General features: G+C 56.2%; 1 protein-coding gene across 1 annotated transcript; it reads right to left on the bottom strand.

Moving 5' to 3' along the window:
• Positions 1-1,889: 1,889 nt before the first annotated feature.
• Positions 1,890-18,526, bottom strand: PHLDB3 (pleckstrin homology like domain family B member 3). Its single transcript, XM_012761237.2, has 15 exons — positions 18,264-18,526; positions 17,246-17,428; positions 16,892-17,014; positions 14,150-14,278; positions 13,829-13,990; positions 12,780-12,890; positions 12,543-12,626; positions 12,310-12,423; positions 9,963-10,062; positions 9,722-9,812; positions 9,553-9,640; positions 8,116-8,169; positions 4,495-4,714; positions 3,386-3,471; positions 1,890-2,326 (listed from the first exon to the last, which is right to left on the bottom strand). Exons 1-15 carry the CDS (start codon positions 18,495-18,497, stop codon positions 2,192-2,194), a joined length of 1,914 nt encoding a protein of 637 aa, XP_012616691.2. The 5' UTR covers positions 18,498-18,526; the 3' UTR covers positions 1,890-2,191.
• Positions 18,527-20,188: the final 1,662 nt, after the last annotated feature.

Consider the following 20,188-nt stretch of genomic DNA (forward strand, 5'->3'; position numbering starts at 1 on the left):
GGAGGAACCCCAACTGGCCCAACCGGAAGAACTAGCGTCTTGGGAGGGAGTGGGACCCAGGGTGGGGAGTCTCCTCTTGCTCGGGCCTGCCTAGATTCTGGGCGCTGACCCCCACCTGGCCTAGGACCAGAGAACTCTCCTCCAGCTCCCCTCCCTGCGCAGGCTTCACTGCAAAGAGATGCACAATCCGGTTGGGGGTGGCCAGTGAGGAGGCGGCCCCAGCACTGGAGGTCACGCTGCTGGGCCTCAGTCAAGGCTGGGGCCACATCCACTCTGGGTTTCCTGTCGCCTGGAGCAGAGCAGGCTCTGAGCCCAGTGAGCCCAGCCTGTCTCAGACCCACCCCCTCTGGGACACACTGTCTGGGACAAGTTGGGGAAGGAGTGGGGTCAGGGGCGGGGCCGAATGCCACGTTTTCAGGGCACAGTGGAAAATGAAAATGTGGGGATCTAATTCGAAAGGCAGGAAAAAGCGCTGTTCAAGGTACTGCCCCGTAATTTGAGTGACCTGGTTGCTGGGTTCCCCTTCCCACCAGCTGTCCACCACCATGCTCCACCCCAAGATACCATGAGGAACAAGCACTCCGACCCCCATCCTCCCGTGCCTGTACCAGGCCCCTGCCAGCGGCAGGGAGGGCATGGGAGAGAGAACTTGTCCCGGGGAGGCGGGGCTGCCTGTGAGCTGAGCCACCAATCCTCCCCGTCATGCTCCATTGTCCCCTCAGTCTTCACTTCCATCTGCCAAAGGTAAAATTATTAAGAATTTCCAGAAGGTGACCACAGAGCATTCGACAAAGGAGCAGGGCTCTTCTGAGCACAGGGAGCCGTCGTCTACACTGGTCACATACCCGCAAAGCCGGATGCAGTAAGGGCCTGCTTTGCAGAGGGGCTGGGGGCTGAATGTATCCAAGAATCCAGGTGTCTCACATCTGGAAGTGGAGGCCAAGGGGACCCCTGGAGTCCCGGAGGACCTGGGGATTGGGGTGTTTGCACTCCCAGGCTTCTGGAGCACTAAATCTGGATACTAAACGAGACTGTTTTTTGGGGGGGTCAGCTGTCTCCAGAGTGACAACTTAAGAGTGGGGCAGCCCAGGGGACTGTGCAGGCCCACAGTAGGCATCTGACCCAGCCTAGGGGTCAGGGAGAGCTTCTTGAAGGAGGGGACCCCTTAGATGAGACCTAAAGTATGAAAAGAAGTCAGCCACAGAGCTCTGCCTGCCTTGCTGACAACCGTCCCCAGCATCACTTTCCCATCAATTTATTCAACCCCCAGATGTTTCCCCCACACCCAGTCTGCACTAGGCCCTTTGCTGTGTGTGCCAAGGGCTCAGTAGTGACAGACACAGCCCCAGTCCCTCCTGGAGCTCCCAGTCCAGACAGGGAGACAGACTCAGCAGCGATGACCCTGGTAGTCAAGGCCGTGGTGGGAGAAATACAGGGTAGAGTGACCAGGGTTGGCATGGGGGAGGCAGGGACAGAGTGGTCAGGGCTATGGCGGGAAGCCTAGAGAAAGCATCTGACCAGCCAGGACAATCAGGGAGGGCTTCCTGGAGAAAGACAAAACACAGGAGCTAAAATCCAAATGATGAGTAGAACCTGGGTGCAGTAGGGAGAGGTGCCTAAGCAAAGGGAACAGTACCTACAAAGACCCAGAGGTGAAAGGGAAACGATGTGTTTCTTTCACTTTCATGGAAAGAGACATGCCCTATGGCGCTGGGGACAAGGCAGTGACCAGGACAACCCTGGTTCTGCCTCATGGAGCTCCCAGTGCATAAAGGACACGGATGCATCAGCAGGGATGACCCAGGGTCCTCGGGGCAGGGATGGGGGAAACTTGGACGTCCCGAAGGGGCCCCAGACGCCTGGGCTGGAAACCACAGCAGCAACCCCTGTTTTCCTTCCTCCGTATTTAATTCGGTATCACAGGAGCACCAATAAATAGTTCCTTCCCGCCCCTGCAATCTTCCTCCCGCCCCGGGCAGGGCCTCAGGGGCCGGCGATCCCGTCGCGGAAAGACTCCTGCCACCTAGAACGCCAGGGCTCGGGCCAGCAGAGCCGCAGCGCCAGCAGAATTCCCGGGAGAGTTCCAAAGGGGCGGGCCCGGGTTTTCCGGAAGTGGGCGGGGCCTCGGAGCGCCGCTGCCAGCGTGCGAGGGCGGAGCCTCGCAGGGACCGCCCCCAAGCGGGCGGGGCGCTCAGGGGGCGTGGTTTTCATCCGCTGCGGTCACGATGACGTCCATCCAGATGCGCATGGCTTCCGGGCTCGGGGCCACCATGTAGAACAGGCGTTCGTAGGTTTTGACGCAGAACGTCAGGCGGGGGTTGGGGCTCTGGAATAAGCAGCGGAGTGACAGTGGTTGAGACAAGGGATACCAGCCACAGCCTGGGTTCGAATCCAGCCTTGCTACTTACTGCCTGTATGGCACTGGGCAAGTTACTTAAGATTGAATCTCAGTTTCCCTGTCTTCCTAAATGATGGTACCTACCTCATTGGGTTATAAGGATTAAATGATTGAACACAGGGAAGTGATTAACATTAATAAAAGTAGAAGGCTGTTATTAAATTAGGAACAAGAGAAATTTAAAAGTTAGACCCATGGCCCCTTCTCCCAGCCTACCTTCCCCTATATTAGAAATATAGACATTCAAATCACACCTCCCCAAAATCTAGGTCCCCCGGTACCTGGGGATAGTATCTAGAACCCACTTATTGAGTACTACTTGTCAACCCCCCCCCCACGTTGAGTAAATCCTTTACGTCTATTATGTTGTTAGCTCTCAATAACCCTGACAGAATGGGTTGTGTGCCCATTTTGCACACGAGAAAACTAAGTCTGGAGAAGGGAAGTCACTTTCCTTGTCACACAGCTGGGATTCCAACCTGAGTCCTAGAGAGCCACAGTTGGCTACTTTACAGAGCTTTCTAAATATTGTATCAATTGCCAACATTTAGATTCCTGTCCCGGCACTTTTATGCACGTTCGAATTCCTGAGTTCTCCAGGGAAAAATAAACAAGCCGTGACGCCAGGGGACCCATTCCCATTTGGCAACTGCTGGCAGCCTGACTGTCTCCTTCAGATGTGCCCAGACTGCCCCAGTGCTGACTCTGACCTCATTTCATTTAGTCCAGTTTGACATCAGAGTTTGCCAAATGTTTGCTCTAAAACTTTTGCTCCAAAAAAATTAACAGGGGCTGAGAGCCTGAGTCTGAGCTCGTAAGGTTTGGTCCCTGTGGTGACATGACCTGTTGGTGTCCTGTGCTAGATGGTGAGTACCCTCGCAGTGGGAGCTGTGGGTGGCTTTTCCCAGGACAAGTCAGGGATGAGATAAGGCTGGGTCAAGGGGCTCGGACTCAGAGGGTGGGGTGGCACTGAGGGGCTTCATTCACCTTGAAGGCACAGCGCAAGTGGTCGTAGTAGACTTCCTCAATGGCCTGGAAGTAGATGACACCTTTGAGCTTGGTCTCGTCCTTGTCTGGCAGGGGAGGTAAGGGAGAAAAAGAACCAGTAAGACATGTGTATCAGGCCAGGTGCAGTGGCTCACGCCTGTAATCCTAGCACTCTGGGAGGCCAAGGTGGGTGGATTGCTCGAGGTCAGGAGTTCAAAACCAGCCTGAGGAAGAGCGAGACCCTGTCTCTACTATAAATAGAAAGAAATTAATTGGCCAACTAATAGATATAGAAAAAATTAGCCGGGCATGGTGGCGCATGCCTGTAGTCCCAGCTACTCAGGAGGCTGAAGCAGGAGGATCACTTTAGCCCGGGTGTTTGAGGTTGCTGTGAGCTAGGCTGATGCCACAGCACTCACTCTAGCCTGGGCAACAAAGTAAGACTGTCTCAAAAAAAAAAAAGTGTGTGTCTGTACGTGCTGGGTGGGGAGAGAGCACTGGGCCCAAGTCCTGGGACTGGGTTTCCAGTGAGGAACGTGGTGACAGAGTCTGAAGGTTCCTAAAGTACCATGGTTGGGAGGTGAGTGAGTGCTGATGCTGGTTGGGAAACTGGACAAGATTGGGGACTGGGGGGTGGGGAGCTGGACCCCTGCATCGCTGAATGCCTTGGTCTCTGATAATGGAGGAGCTCGAGGAGAGCTTCAGAATCATTGCTTCCCCTAGAGGGAAGGGGAAGGGGTCTTGGACTCCTGGGTATTGTTGGGGGGCTGGGGGAAGGGGCCCTGACAATGCAGGTTCAGACTCCTGAGTATCTTAGGAAAATGGGGCCTGGAGCTGGGAGGTTGAATTCTAGGAGACTTAAGGAGGAAGGGACTGGGAATTTGCATTCCTGGGTGATGGGGAAGGTGGGAGCTAGGGACCCAGATTCCTGCATCCTGGGGAGGGACAGGAAAGTGGGTGCTTGGACTGCTGAGTCCAGAGGGAGGAAAGGGCTGGGGATCCAGATTCATGGGCCTAAAAGAGCAGGGAGCAGGGGGCCAGGCCTCCTGCTGCCTGCCGGGTTGGGGGAGGGAAGTGTCCTGGGGCCCAGGCAGCTAGACTGGGCTTACCCGCGTAGTAGGCCAGGCGGCGGGCTTGGCGGTCAAAGCAGAACCATCGCTTCCTCCAGGTCTTGATGCGGCCGCCCATCTTCACCAGGGGTCCGCGGCAGCAGCACCCCGACACCCGCACTTGCGGGCAGCTTTCCGGGCTGTGGCCCCAGCGTTCCAGGTGCTGCCGGAGATCCAAGACACGCGGGCCTGGAGGGTGGGGTGGGGGTGCGGGCGGCGCCTGGGGAGGAAGAGAGGGGGCAGCTGAAGTGGGGTTGGGGGGGGATTCCACATCCTGGAGCGCCCCCAGGAGAGCCGGTCACAGCAGCTCTCGTGTGAGGCCCGCTGCAGCCTTTCGGGGGAATGTTCAGCCAACAGCACGTTTAGGGACTGTGACACTCTGCCCAGGGCTTATGACCATCAGCTCCTTGACGCCTCACCACCGCCCTTGGGACAGAGCTACCGTGAGCCCCACTTTACAAATGAGCGAAATGGGGTGCAGAGAGATGAAATGACACACCCGAGGTCAACAGAGCTTCTAGGTGGCAGAGCTGGATGCAAACCCAAGTATTCCTGACCTAGAGCTTGCCCTGCAACATCAGAGGCATATCAGAGAAATGGAGGGCCTCTGGGCCAGGGTCCCCAAAGTGGGGTCCTCACTGTTGAGTGTGTAAAACAGGAACCAAATGGTAAGTGATCATTAGAAGAGAGCACTGTTTACATTATTACTATTGTTATTCTTTTTTTTTTTTGAGACAGAGTCTTGCTTTGTTGCCCTGGCTAGAGTGAGTGCCGTGGCGTCAGCCTAGCTCACAGCAACCTCAAACTCCTGGGCTCAAGCGATCCTCCTGCCTCAGCCTCCCGAGTAGCTGGGACTACAGGCATGTGCCACCATTTCCAGTTAATTTTTTCTATGTATATTAGTTGGCCAATTAATTTCCTTCTATTTTTAGTACAGACGGGGTCTCGCTCTTGCTCAGGCTGGTTTCGAACTCCTGACCTCGAGCAATCCGCCCGCCTCGGCCTCCCAGAGTGCTAGGATTACAGGCGTGAGCCACCAAGCCCGGCCTTACTGTTGTTATTCTTATTGTGATGGAATCAGTGATTTTAGTCCTGTGCTAAGCACTTTCTAGGTATAATCTCTCTGCCCCTTCAAGCTCTCCTGGGGGCTGAGTACATTTACCCCCATTTTACAGATGTGGAAACCAAGACTCAGAGTGGTTAAGTCACTCCACCAAAGTCACACAGCAGGAGCTGACTGAGCCAGGACTCACTAGGCAGAGTGGTCATCTTAGCTGGTCATAAAGGTTAGGGGGGCAAGAAAGAAGGAAATATGAGTGTCTACTGTTTATGAGAGCCCAAACCTGGGCTGGCCTGATGGAACCTATTCTTCCCAAATAATCCCTGCAAAGAACGGTAAGATTCCCAAGGTCAAACTGACTCTTGGGAAAATTCATCTCAAACTTCTGCATGCCAGCAGACCGCCTGGGAATTTTGTTAACATGTAGACCCTGATCTGGTCATTCCAGGGTGTGGTCTTGGATGGGGGTGGGGTTCTGCCTGTCTGACAAGCTCAGTGGCAGGCGGTGGGAGAACCCATGTTGTTGGTTCCCTGCTGAGTATCAAGGGCTTAGGAAACAGTGGCCAGGCCGGAGAGCAAGAAAGGATGAGAAACGGAGATGACTGTCGCAGGTTGGAGGCAGGGCAGATAGAGGAGGAGGAGAAAGGGGTCGGCAGCAGGGGAGGTCTGGTTTAAAGAGCACCCACGGGGACCTGGACTCCCACCAGATCCACACAAGAGCACTAAGGTCACCTCCAGGTATGGAAGCTTCCAGTACCTGTCAGGCTCTGTTCCTGCTGGTCACAGTGATCCCCTTGTTTCCTCTCCAAAACAGCCCATTAATGTCCCCACTGGTCAGATGAGGAAACTGAGGCTTCTAGAGAGGAAGTGACTCACCAAAGTCACCCAGCCAGGATGTGGCAGAGCCAGGCTCCAACCCAGGAGGACAGCAGGGATGGGCCGGGAACTCTCCACCAGCAGACCGTGTCACCTCCACGGAACCCAGTTCCCTGTGCTGACACTTGGGGGTTACCACCGCCCCCTCCTCCCGGGGCTGTTTCAAGGATGAGCGAGCTGCCGTCGGGGTCTCCAAGCCCGCAAGCCCATTCTAGGAGCGAATCCCAGAGACATTCTTGCGCATGCGCACAAAAGACAGCAGGGGGTGGACGGGAAGGGGACGAAGCACACAGGGACAGTTTAATAAATGACAATACTGCGCTAAACATCACTTCCCCAAGGGCGGGGATTTTTATCTGGGTCACCACTGGAACCCAGGGCCTAGCACATAGTAGGCACTCAATAAATACGGGCTGAAATGAATAAGGGAAGGACAGATGGTTGAGGAAACCAAAAGCAGGTTGGGAGTGATGTGCTCATTCATGGGACAAATAAATTCACAAAATATGGTTTGATTAGCGCACGTGGAAAAGTATAAATATAGATCTGAAGGTTTCTCAACGCCAGAAGTGAGATCAGGGAGGAAGAAAGTGACCTTCACCTTCTGGACACTGTGTATGTCATTGTTTATAACAATATGTATCGTAGGTAAAAATGTATCATCAGTAAAAATAAAACCTTAATAAGGAAGCTGTCAGCTAAATCCAGAATGTGCAAAAATCTACAGGATAAATGACTTGATTCTTTTCCACAAATAAATGGCGTTTTTTCAAAAATGGGAAGAGAGAACTATCAGAGAGATTAAAAGAGATGTAAGAGGCCGGGTGCGGTGGCTCACGCCTGTAATCCTAGCACTCTGGGAGGCCGAGGTGGGTGGATTGCTCGAGGTCAGGACTTCAAAACCAGCCTGAGCAAGAGCGAGACCCCGTCTCTACTATAAATAGAAAGAAATTAATTGGCCAACTAATATATATAGAAAAAATTAGCTGGGCATGGTGGCGAATCCCTGTAGTCCCAGCTCCTTGGGAGGCTGAGGCAGGAGGATCACTTGAGCCCAGGAGTTTGAGGTTGCTGTGAGCTAGGCTGACGCCACGGCACTCACTATAGCCTGGGCAGCAAAGAGAGACTCTATCATACATACATACATACATACATAAATAAATAAATAAATAAAATATTCCTGTGCAGATTGGGATATATGTGTGGGATTAGTAAAATAAAGTTAGCAGGTAAAACAAGAGTCACTGCTGACAATTATTGAAGCCTCATGGTGGGTATGTGGGGGGTTATGAATCTATTCTCCCTACCTTTGCATTTATTTGAATATTTCTATAATAAAAATTTTATAAAAGAAATAAATATAAACAACATACATTTTTAAATGACTTTTAAAAGTTCCAGCACATACTTGCCCTCATTCTGTAGTAAATGCTGACATTATCACCAATGTACAGAAGGGGAAACTGAGGCGCCGAGATGTGTAACAAGTTAGCTAAGGAGAGGCATGGGTACTGATGACCATTACAATGTCATGGGAACAGGAACTGGGTCCTTTTTGGTTCCTTTCCCTTGCCAAGCCCAGGACACTTTTCTTTTGCATTAGAGGAGGGGAAAGTGTGGAATATGAAAAGGGCACAGGCCGGGAGAACAGGGCAGGGACAGGGGTGGGTGAGGGCAGGACTGACCGTGATGGCAGGAACGGAGCCTGAGGAAGCTTCTGTGTCCCTTCTCCTGCCTTCCTGTGGATTCAAGATGAAGGAGTCAATGAGGATGGTGACCCAGCAGATGTAGGGGGAAGGTACTAGATTCCTGGATCGGAGGGAGGAGGGGCTGGGGCTGGACCCCTGGGTCTGAGGGGGGAGGGGCTGGGGCTGGACCCCTGGGTCTGAGGGGGGAGGGGCTGGGGCTGGACCCCTGGGTCTGAGGGGGGAGGGGCTGGGGCTGGACCCCTGGGTCTGGGGGAGGAGGGGCTGGGGCCGGACCCCCTGGTCTGAGGGAGGAACAGCTGGGGCTGGACCCCCAGGTCTGAGGGAGGAGGGGCTGGGGCCAGACCCCCTGGTCTGAGGGAGGAACAGCTGGGGCTGGACCCCCAGGTCTGAGGGAGGAGGGGCTGGGGCCAGACCCCCTGGTCTGAGGGAGGAACAGCTGGGGCTGGACCCCCAGGTCTGAGGGAGGAGGGGCTGGGGCTGGACCCCTGGGTCTGAGGGAGGAGGGGCTGGGGCTGGACCCCTGGGTCTGAGGGAGGAGGGGCTGGGGCTGGATCCCCTGGTCTGAGGGAGGAGGGGCTGGGGCTGGACCCCTGGGTCTGAGGGAGGAGGGGCTGGGGCTGGATCCCCTGGTCTGAGGGAGGAGGGGCTGGGGCTGGACCCCTGGGTCTGAGGGGGGAGGGGCTGGGGCTGGATCCCCTGGTCTGAGGGAGGAGGGGCTGGGGCTGGACCCCTGGGTCTGAGGGAGGAGGGGCTGGGGCTGGATCCCTGGGTCTGAGGGGGGAGGGGCTGGGGCTGGACCTCTGGGTCTAAGGGAGGAGGGGCTGGGGCCAGACCCCCTGGTCTGAGGGAGGAACAGCTGGGGCTGGACCCCCAGGTCTGAGGGAGGAGGGGCTGGGGCTGGACCCCTGGGTCTGAGGGGGGAGGGGCTGGGGCTGGACCCCTGGGTCTGAGGGAGGAGGGGCTGGGGCTGGATCCCTGGGTCTGAGGGGGGAGGGGCTGGGGCTGGACCCCTGGGTCTGAGGGAGGAGGGGCTGGGGCTGGATCCCTGGGTCTAAGGGAGGAGGGGCTGGGGCTGGACCCCTGGGTCTGAGGGAGGAGGGGCTGGGGCTGGATCCCTGGGTCTGAGGGGGGAGGGGCTGGGGCTAGACCCCTGGGTCTGAGGGGGGAGGGGCTGGGGCTGGACCCCTGGGTCTGGGGGAGGAGGGGCTGGGGACATGGACCCCTGGGTGTGAGGGAGGAGGGGCTGGGGACAGGACCCTGGGTCTGAGGGAGGAGGGGCTGGGGCTGGCCCCCTGGGTCTGAGGGAGGAGGGGCTGGGGCCGGACCCCCTGGTCTGAGGTGAAGGGGCTGGGCCTGGACACCCGGTCCCAGGTACACTCTTGAGTTCCTCAGCATGACGCTCTGGGGCCTCACCCTGGCCTTGAGCAGCCGCTCCCTCTCGGCCACGGCCTGCTTCAGGAGCCTCTCCATGTGAGCGATGTCGGGGTGGAGGGCCCCATAGCTAGGAGCAGGAAACAAAGATGGTGGCTTTTAGTAGCAGGACCTTTTCCCCACAGCTCCCACCTACTCCCTGATGTCTCACCTATTCCCGGGGCCATAGTTCAGCAGCTGGTAGAGGGGGTATCTGCTGGAGTCCCCCACTGGTGGCGGGAGAGCTGAGGCCTCCAGGGGTCCTGGGGGAGAGGGGACCGGGTTACTGGGCTGGGACGGTCCCTGGCCCAGCCCTTCTCCTTCTCGCCCTGCAGCCATCTGTGCCGGTTTCCTCCACCCTCTGCAGGGCGGTGCTGCTGGGGGCAGAGGGCAGGCAGGGGCGGAGTCCTCACCCTTACAGTGGAGGGACAGAGGTCGAGAGGATCCTCTCTGGCTCGCCCTCTCTCCCCTTTTCCGGGGAAGGCTCCCGGTCCTCTGGAGGCCAATGGAGCCCTGAAAACACACAAGAAACACGTTTGATCTCAACCACAAGTCAAAAACTGCCTGGTGAGGCCAGGCGCAGTGGCTCATGCCTGTAATCCTAGCACTCTGGGAGGCCGAGGCGGGTGGATTGCTCGAGGTCAGGAGTTCAAAACCAGCCTGAGCAAGAGCGAGATCCCGTCTCTACTATAAATAGAAAGAAATTAATTGGCCAACTAATATATATAGAAAAATTTAGCTGGGCATGGTGGCGCATGCCTGTAGTCCCAGCTACTTGGGAGGCTGAGGCAGGAGGATTGCTTGAGCCCAGGAGTTTGAGGTTGCTGTGAGCTAGGCTGATGCCACAGCACTCACTCTAGCCTGGGCAACAAAGTGAGACTCTGTCTCAAAAAAAAAAAAAACTGCCGGGTGAAACCACCCCGTCATTGGCACAGACCAAAAACCTCCTGTCACCGTGATGCTGAGTGACAGAAGCTGGTTGCTAAGACTACACAGAGTGTAACCCCATTTACACGAAACAGGCAAATTAACAGAAGGACAGGAAGGACAATTGCAGTTGCCAGGGGGTGTGGGAGATTGGGGGTTTGTGGGGTAATAGATAAGGGGTTCAGAGTTTCTTTTTGGGGGGTAACAAAGATGTCCTAAAATTCATTGTAGTAATAGTTATCCATCCCTGAATATCCTAAAAGACAGAATGGTACACTTTAAATGGATGAATTGTATAGGACATGAATTATATCTCAATAAAACTTTTTTAAACAAAATCCACTGTGCTGGTGGATGTGTAGGAAACCCAGATGTTCTCACACGATGCTAAGAATGTTCTACTGGAATTACCTTTATGGAGATCAATTTGGCAGGGCTTTTTAAAATTTAATTTAATTTTTTTGAGACAGAGTCTCACTCTGTTGTCCAGGCTAGAATGTCGTGGCATCAGCCTTGCTCACAGCAACCTCAGACTCCTGGGCTCAAGCGGTCCTCCTGGCTCAGCCTCCAGAGTAGCTGGGACTCACAGGCACATGCCACCATGCCCAGCTCATTTTTTCTAGTTTTTATAGAGGTGGGGTCTCACCATGTTGCTCAGGCTGGTATCAAAGCTTAAGTGATCCTCCTGCTTCAGCCTCCCAAAGTGCTGGGATCACAGGCATGAACCACCACGCCCAGCCAAGCCCCACCAATTCCTAAGTGCTTACCACGAACCCACACAACTGAAACAGACCTTTTTTTCATCTACTATAGATTGAGTAAGCCTCATCCAAAATGCTTGGGACCAGAAATGTTTAGGACTTCTGATATTTTTGGATTTTGGAATACTTGAGTTGGGGCATCCCTAATCCAAAAATCTGAAATCTTTAATGTTCCAATGAGCATTTCCTTTGAATGTCATGTTGGTGCTCAAAACGTTGCAGATTTTGGAGCATTTCGGATTTTAGCTTTTCAGATGAGAGGTACTCAACCTGTATTCTCCCCTACCTCGTGCACACACTCTCATATTTTCTACTTTACTTCATTTTGTAAAAATTAGTAGCAAGCAACCCCATTCAGTGAATGTTCTAACCATTGATAAGTTGGGATCCCCAGTTGTTTTTTTTTTTGTTTTTTTTTTGTTTTTTTTTTTGAGACAGAGTCTCGCTTTGTTGCCCAGGCTAGAGTGAGTGCCGTGGCGTCAGCCTAGTTCACAGCAACCTCAAACTCCTGGGCTCAAGTGATCCTTCTGCCTCAGCCTCCCGGGTAGCTGGGACTACAGGCATGCGCCACCATGCCCGGCTAATTTTTTATATATATATCAGTTGGCCAATTAATTTCTTTCTATTTATAGTAGAGACGGGGTCTCACTCTTGCTCAGGCTGGTTTCGAACTCCTGACCTTGAGCAATCCGCCCGCCTTGGCCTCCCAAGAGCTAGGATTACAGGCGTGAGCCACAGCGCCCGGCCAGGGATCCCCAGTTTTTTAAGGTATGAAAAGATACTCAAGAAACAAGTAGCTGCACTGCTTCTTGGGAAGCCTCTGTTTGGTTGTTTTTAAAATTTCCTCCCAGGTGCACGTGTTGTTATTTTGCCAGGGGATGGGTGGGGTGTTAGGCAAAAGAAAGAAAGAATAATAAACCTGGAGTCATAAAAATACCCCTTGATCAACCCTCCCTGCCTCCCCCTGCGCTCTGACATGAGTTCTGGAGACCCCAGTGTGGGGCGCTGCTCTCAGCCCCTCCCTCCCCACTGACCAGCGAGACAACGGGACACGGGGCCGTGGGGGAGGCACCTGCAGGGAGCTGTGGACGGAGAAGAGGCAGGAGGAGGTGGAGGTGGCAGCGGCGCGGGCAGTGGGGTCCTGGAGCACCAGCAGCTGGCGGTCTGTTTTCTGTGTGAACAGCAGCTGCAGGAGAGAGGGGGGAGGCACACCGGACCTGGAGGGGTCTGGAGGGAGGAGGGGCTGGGGGCCTGGACCCCTGGGTCTGAGGGAGGAGGGGTAACGGGCCCATGAAATCCACATACCTTAGTGAGGGCCTGGTTGGGCTCAGAAAAGTCCCCACCCGGTGTCCCCTGCAGGCGGTTGAGCTCGAGCAGCCGGCTCCGTTCCTGCGCAGAGACATCAGGGACAACTGTATCTCAAAGTCAGAAGGGGCCATCCCAGCTGCTTTCCCGGATGCCAGGAGACATCTGGGGTGCGGGGAGGTGGGGAGTTGCCCCAGGGGGAGGTGAGGACAGGGTGCCAGGTGCGGGGAAGCCCACCTGCGTCAGGGCCTGAAGAGCCTCCTCCTTCTTCTGGTTCAGCCCCCAGCTCTCGGCCGCCTTCTGCTCCCCCAGCGACTTGAGCTGCTCCTCTAGGACTTGGATACGGCGCTGCAGGGCACCCCCAACTGCCCTGGTTACTCGCTCGGCAGCCCCAGGGGCCCGGCTGGCTCTCCAGGCCCACCCTCCACAAACCCAGGTCCTCCCTGAATGCCGGGGTGTGCTCCACCCCCTCACAGAGACCACGGGATCGGAGTGTCCCGGGATGGGAACTCAGTTCGGCTCCGTGGTGCCCTCTTCCCTTTTGGGGGTCCAGAAGAGATCTGGGGTGGACTGGAGGAAATGCAGACAGAGGGACAGACAGACAGACAAACCAGAACACATAGAGAAAACAGCGATCAAGACAGACCCAAACAGATAGACATACAGAGAAAGGAGACAAGACAGAAATAGAACAGACAGAAACCATCTGAGACAGAGGAGAAGAGGGAGGGACAGGAAAAAGATCCAGAAATAGAAGTGGGGAAAGGAGACCCACAGCATGGCTTTCTAATGCAAAACTTTGGGAAACTCTGTATTAAATTAGTCAAACACGTCTCCTCTTCCCATAGGACTGGGCAGACCTTGAACATGAGCTCCTAGGAAGAGCTCGTGGAGCATCCTTTTGGACCGGGGTTTGGGAAGCAAAGAGCGTAGTGGAGAAGATTGAGTTGCTTCAAATCCTGGCTCTACCTATTCCTTCTGAACTAAGCAACCTTGGAAAAGATTACTTAAGCCACCTTGACCTTCAGTTTCACCATTGATAATATGGAAAAGAAAATACTAGGACTTGCCTCACAGGTTTGTTGTAAGGACTGGATGAGTAAATACTCATGAAACGCCCAGAACCATGTCTGGCACGTGGCAAATGTTCCAGGAGCATCAGCTATCGTTACTATTCTGAAGAACGAGACACAGGCAGGAAACGGGGACAGAGAAAGGGGCAGACAAGGAGCAGAGGAGACGGAGAGGAATGGCAAGGGAGGCAGGGCCAGTGCAGCGTGACTCACCCTGTGCTGTGCCACGCTGGCCTGAAGTTCCTGGACCTTGGGGTCTGGTGCCCGGGCCCCAGAGCTGTCCCGGTCCTCCTCCTCCTGCCGGCTCTCCTGCTCCAGTTGCTGGAACTCCAGGTCCTCATAGGCACGCTGGGCCACGTCCAGCTGCTCCCTCATCTGTGAGTGGGGGAGCCAAAGGGTCCAGGGAAGAGTGGGTGGGGGCCAGGACTCCTCCTGGTCAATGAGGAAGGACCCCCGGTCCTGGGGGTGAGGAGGCTCAGGGCCTAGACTCCTGGGTCCTGGTGGAAGAGGGGCCTGGACACCAGAGGGCCTCACCTCCTGCACCCTCTGCAGAAGCTTCTCGCGCTGGTCCTCCGGCTGTGAGTCGAGCTGCCCCTGGGCCTCCTGCAGTCTCCGGCGCAGACCCTCCACGCGATCCCGCTCCTGGCTCAGCCGCCTCTGTTCCTGAGAGAACAGCCAGGTTGTCAGCCTCAGCCTGAGCGCAGGCAGGGAAACAGAGGCCAGTCGGAGCTTAGACCCCTGCCTGGGGCGTCAGCTCCACGAGCACAGGGACCCTGTCTGTCTGGCTTCACTCTGGTACAGGTCTGCCCCAGAGTGGTGCCAAGTAAACAGTTATTTGAGAAACAAATGAAGGAATGAACACAAACATGTCCACGCTGTGTGATACTAGGGACCCTGAGGGGTGTTGGACATGGATCCTGTCCTCTAGGTGGGGACACAGCCAGTAAGAGCCCACAACGATCAGAGCAGTGAAACACAAAAACTATGGGATCCTGGGGGGGGAGAAATGTCTGCCAGTGTAACTCAAGGCTTCCTGGGCCGGGCACAGTGGCTCACGCCTGTAATCCTAGCACTCTGGGAGACTGAGGCGGGTGGATTGCTCGAGGTCAGGAGTTCGAAACGAGCCTGAGCAAGAGCGAGACCCCGTCTCTACTACAAATAGAAAGAAATTAATTGGCCAACTAATATATATAGAAAAAATTAGCTGGGCATGGTGGCGCATGCCTGTAGTCCCAGCTACTCGGGAGGCTGAGGCAGGAGGATTGCTTGAGCCTAGGAGTTTGAGGTTGCTCTAAGCTAGGCTGAAGCCACGGCACTCACTCTAGCCTTGGCAAGAAAGTAAGACTCTGTCTCAAAAAAAAAAAAATTAGCTGGGCATGGTGGTGCATGCCTGTAGTCCCAGCTACTCGGGAGGCTGAGGCAGGAGGATTGCTTGAGCCCAGGAGCTTGAGGTTACTGTGAGCTAGGCTGATGCCATGGCACTCACTCTAGCCTGGGCAACAAAGTGAGACTCTGTATCAAAAAAAAAAAGAAAGGCTTCCTGGATTTGGGGACTTCCAGGGGAGCCTCAAAAATCAGGGAGCAATGGAGTTGAGTCAATCTCTCTCCCCTGCTGCAAGACCCTATTGCAGTGGTCCCTACAAAGAAAGAAAAGAAAAGAAATGCAATGAAATCAGGGAGCATCCAGACCTGGGAAAACAGAGGGAACTGGAAGGGCATTTGGGCAGAGGGAACAGCATGGCACAAATGCATGAAAGTTGAAAAGTACAGGAAGTCTGGGGGGCAAACCCCGGCCAGGGCAGGGCAGAGGAGGATGTGCTGGTGGGAAGAGACAAGGAACATGGTGGGAGATGACAGTGGGGAGGTCAGCACACGCAGCTCATGTTGAGTTTGGTCAACCTGAGAAGCCCTTATTCTGGGGCAATGGGGAGCCATGGAAAGACTGGAAGGATGGAGTTGGACCTGGGTTTGGAATCATCCCTCCGGGAGATGGATTAGAGGGCTGGGGACAAGCTCCTTCATGCATCCTCCAAGCAGTGAAGGTGAAAGCTGAGCCATGGCCCGGGCAGTGGGGATGGAAAAGAGACGGACTAGGGAGAGAGGTGCAAGAGCAGAAAGGACAGGACCTGGCGACTGACAGGCTTGAGAGTGAGGGACAAGGAGGTGTGAAGGGCAGGGTCTAGGACTCTGGGCCGGTGACCAAAGGGACAGCAAGACAGTGTGGCGAAGGGAGTTGCTGAGGTCAGCTGTGAAAATGGTGAATGAGAAGGAGCCAGATTTCTGGGTCTGAGGGAGGAAGGAGCACCTAGCAGGCAACATCCTAGGAAGCAGGGCACATAGATCTAGACCTCAGGAGAGAAATCAGGCGAGCTAATGATATGATGATACTGTTTTGTTTTATTTATTTACTTTTAAGACAGTATCTCACTGTTACCTGAGTAGAGTGCAGTGGCATCATCATAGCTCACTGCAACCTCAAATGTCTGGGTTTAAGAGATTGGCCTGCCTCAGCTTCCAGAGTAACTGGAACTACAGGTACAAGCCGTGCTGCCCAGCTAACTTTTCTATTTTTAGTAGAGACAGGGACTCATTCTTGCTCAGGCTGGTCTCAAACTCGTGGACTCAAAGGGATCCTCCCGCCTGGATCGCCCAAAGTGCTGAAATTATAGGCGTGAGCCACTGCACCTGGCCAACATTTATTTATTTATATTTTTATTATTATTACTATTTTGAGACAGAGTCTCGCTCTGTTGCCGGGGCTACAGTGCCCTGGCGTCAGCCTGGCTCACAGCAACCTCAAACTCCTGGGCTCAAGCGATCCTCCTGCCTCAGCCTCCCGAGTAGGTGCGACTACAGTCGTGCGCCACCATGCCCGGCTAATTTATTTATTTATTTTTTTAGTTGCCCAGATAGTTTTTTCTATTTTTAGCAGAGATGGGGACTCACTCTTGCTCAGGCTGGTCTCCAACTCCTGAGCTCAAGCGAACTTCCCGCCTCAGCCTACCAGAGTGCAAGGATCACAGGCGCTCCAGCCCCTGGCCAACATTTAAATAGCGAAGAGCTCCGAGGCAAAGGAAGAGGCCCTGGTACATCTGGCCCCAAAATTCACAGTCAGGGAGGGAGGAGGAAAAGAAGATGGGGCACCTGGCTCCCACCCTCTCTGGAGCCCATGTGTGCGCATTTGGGGAATGGGGACAACCCCGGAGCACACCAGGAATACCCATCTGACAGACGAGGAAGGAAACCGATGGTGAAGACCCAGCGGGCCAAACAGACCTGCTCCCGCTGCTCCGCGGCCACCTGCTGCCCCAGCAACTCCCGGAGCTGCTCCTCCTCCCGCCGAGCGGCCACTCGCTCCCCGGCCAGCTCGCCCCGCAGCAGGGCCACCTCCACCTCCATCTGCGGAGAGAACGCAAGGGCTGGCGGCTCGGACGCCTGGGTTGAGGGAGGGCCCAGGGGTCTGAACTCCTGAATTCGGAGGGAGGACGGAAGCCAGGGACCTGGATTTGGAGGGAGGACGGGCTGGGTGGGGGCCTAGAATCTGATCCCGCAGGAGGAAAGGGCTGGGAGTCCGGCCTTGCGGGTTCTCCTGGACTTGGGTTCAGACTTCCCAAGGGGTCCCAGCCTCACCTCGATCTTCAGCTCCTTCTTCTGGCGCTGCAGCTCTTTCACTCGCTGCTCCATCAGGGCCACGCGAGTCAGCGCCTCCAGCTGCTGCCCTCGCAGCCGCCGCGCCGCCCCTCGCACCCCATCCCCAAAAGGGGTGGACGCCGGAGATGCTGGGAGGACCTGTACCGGAGGCGTGGCCTCGGGCTGAAGTCGGAGAGGGCGTGGTCAAGCGGAGAAGCCCCGCCCCCTGCAGTCACCAGTAGGTCTGGTCCGCGTTCCACATTCCCCCCTGCGGGTCTCAGTCCGCCTAACTCCACCCCCGGGCGCACAATGGGTCTGAGGCTCTTTTATTCCAGGTTGGAGCGGGGGAGGGTGCAGGTCTGGTGACCACCCGACCCCAGAGGTCGCAGGACAGGGAGAAAGTGTCTCTGTTTCTCTGTCCAGGTCCCATTCTCTTGGCATCACCTTCTTATAGTCCCTGGATCTCTCCCTCTCCCCCTTCCGTCCTCCCCCCCCCACGTCTCTCCAACTCAGTATCTGTCTTCCGTCTCCAAATCACTAGATCTCTTCCTCCCTCCTCTCAAGTTTTCCGTCTCTTTTTCTGTTTCTCTGGGCACCTGCATCTCTGCCCTCTATTTCTGGGGTTCCTCTGTGTGTCTCTCTATCTCTCTCTGAGTCTCTGTCTCTGAGGGTGTCTCTGTCTCTGGGTCTCCCTTGGTTGGGTCTCTCTGGCTCCGTGTCCGGGTCTCTGTCTCTTCAGTAGTCTCTCCTATCTCTGGGTCTGTCTCCCTATCTCTGAGTCGTCTCTCTGTCTCTGTCACCGTTCGGGTCTATCTCTGTTCTCTGGGCCTCTGCATGGATCTCTGTCCACCTGGTTTCTGTCTCTGTGGCTGGGTGTCCCGGTCTCCGTCTCTCAGGAGTCTAGTCTTCCCCCATCTCCGGGTCTCTGCAAGGTTCCTGCACTTGCCTCCGTGCCCGTCACCCGTTCGGGTCTGAGTCCGTCTGGGCGTCCCGCGGCTGTCGCGCTCCGGGCCCTCACCGCGTCGCGGCTGCTCTCGGTGCTGCTCCCTTCTCCCACGTCCTCCTCGTCGTCCGCCTGCTGCTCCGCGCCCGGGTGGCTCGGAAGCTCCGCCGGGTCCTCGGGCGCCCCCTGCTCGCGGGAGTCCTCGGGGTGCCCCTGGGGCCGGGAGGGCTCTTGGGGCTGGACCTCCGCGTCGCACTCCGGGACGGGCGGCGACGGGGTCCCCAGCTCGGGGCTGCTCGGCGTCCCCATGACGGCTTCGGGCTCCTGCGGGGCGGGCGGGCCCGGCGCTCTGGGGGCGGGGCCTGGCGGCGCGGCGGGGGCGGGGCCCGGCGCGGCGGGGGCGGGGCCTGGCGGCGCGGGGCGGGGCCCGGGAGCCCGGGAACGCAGCGGTCTGCTCCGGAGCGCGCGGCGCCCCCCGGGAGGCGGGGCCTAAGAGTTCAAAGGCTGGAGCTGAGCATTGCGGGGCGTGGCCCGGAGTTTCCAGGGGCGGGGCATGAAGTTGGGGCGCGAGTTGATGGGTCCCAGGGCGGCACGCCCCCGGAGGCGGGACCGGAATTTGAGTCCCGGGTCCAGCGTGCCCCCTACTGGCCTCCCCGACCCCGCCTCTCTCCCCAGTCCAGGTGTCAGGCCTCTACCCCCTCAGCAGCCCGCCACGATCCCTCGGGCTACCTTAGAGCGACCCCGTCGTCTTCTCCTTCCGGGACTCAGGAGTCCGACTCCCGCCCCTCCTCCCCGGCCCGAAGTCTCGGTCCTGACCCCACTGCGCAGGGCAGCGGCGCCCATGCCGCCCTCCCCAGGGATCCAGCAGTGGGGGCTCCCAGTCTCCCCCTCTCTGAACAAGCCAGTCGCCTGAGCCCCTGAGACTCCCAAACTCCAGCCCTCCTCCCCGCAGCCTCGGCCCCTCACCAGCTCCGGCTCGGCGCTCCGCTCTGGGCTCAGGGCACTGCGGCTTCTGCCTACGAGACAGGTGGCTGGGGAGGAGAGAGGAGCGAGAGGCCGCCCGTCCCCCTCCCCAGCAGCCCGGAAGTGGAGGGGGGGACAACAGGTCCAACAGCTCCCGAGGGAGGAGGGAGCGACCGCAGCCCCGCCCGCAGCCTAGGCATCCGGCCATCCCGGCCCCACCGGCCCCACCCTTGGGGAACCCAGCATCGCGACCTCCCACTCTGCCTCCAGCACCCCCACGCTTGTCCCCTGGAGGGCTGGAGGGCCAGGTGTCTTGGCCACTGCTATATATATACACACACACGTGCCTCCTTAATGCCGACCCTGGGAGTCCTGAAAGGACGACAGGAATGGAGATGGGGACCTCTCCTCTCTAATGAGCCCTTTAGAAGGGCCCCAACCGGTCTGGGGAGCTGGACAAGAGAAGGGGGTACCTTGAGCTGAGTCAGAGACCCGCCCAAAAACAGAGGGAATGTGCCCCCCTCTCCCACTTTGCTATGGGGTGAAGGGCAGGGGTTAAAGGTTCCAGCCAGACCTTTTCCTCTCTGGGCAAAAACAGGAAAATAACTGGTGTATGAAAAGGGATTATCAGATGTCAAGAGCTATGCTAAATAATTTATACATGTTAGTCTAATTTCACCTTCACAGCAGCCCAGCCAGAAAGGGATTACTATCTCCCTTTCATACTTGGTGAAACAGGCCAAGGGGGATAAATGTACCCAAGGTCTATCCATGTTGTAAAAAACGTTAACACATCAAAAATCCACGTTCTTTACCATTATGTACACTGTCACTCCAAGTCAGGAAGAGCCCGATCATTCCAAATGATAGTAACAATAATAGCTAACGCTGCTCGTGCAGCGTGCCAAATACTCACAAACTGGACTGTCAGATCATCACAACACCCAATTATTATTATTTCCATGTACTGATAAGAAAACCGAGGCCTAGATAAGGGAAGTCCCTAACCCTGGGCTCACAGAGGGAAGTGGCCCAAG

The sequence above is a fragment of the Microcebus murinus genome, chromosome 16 (genome assembly GCF_040939455.1).
Source record: "Microcebus murinus isolate Inina chromosome 16, M.murinus_Inina_mat1.0, whole genome shotgun sequence".
NCBI lineage: Eukaryota > Metazoa > Chordata > Mammalia > Primates > Cheirogaleidae > Microcebus > Microcebus murinus.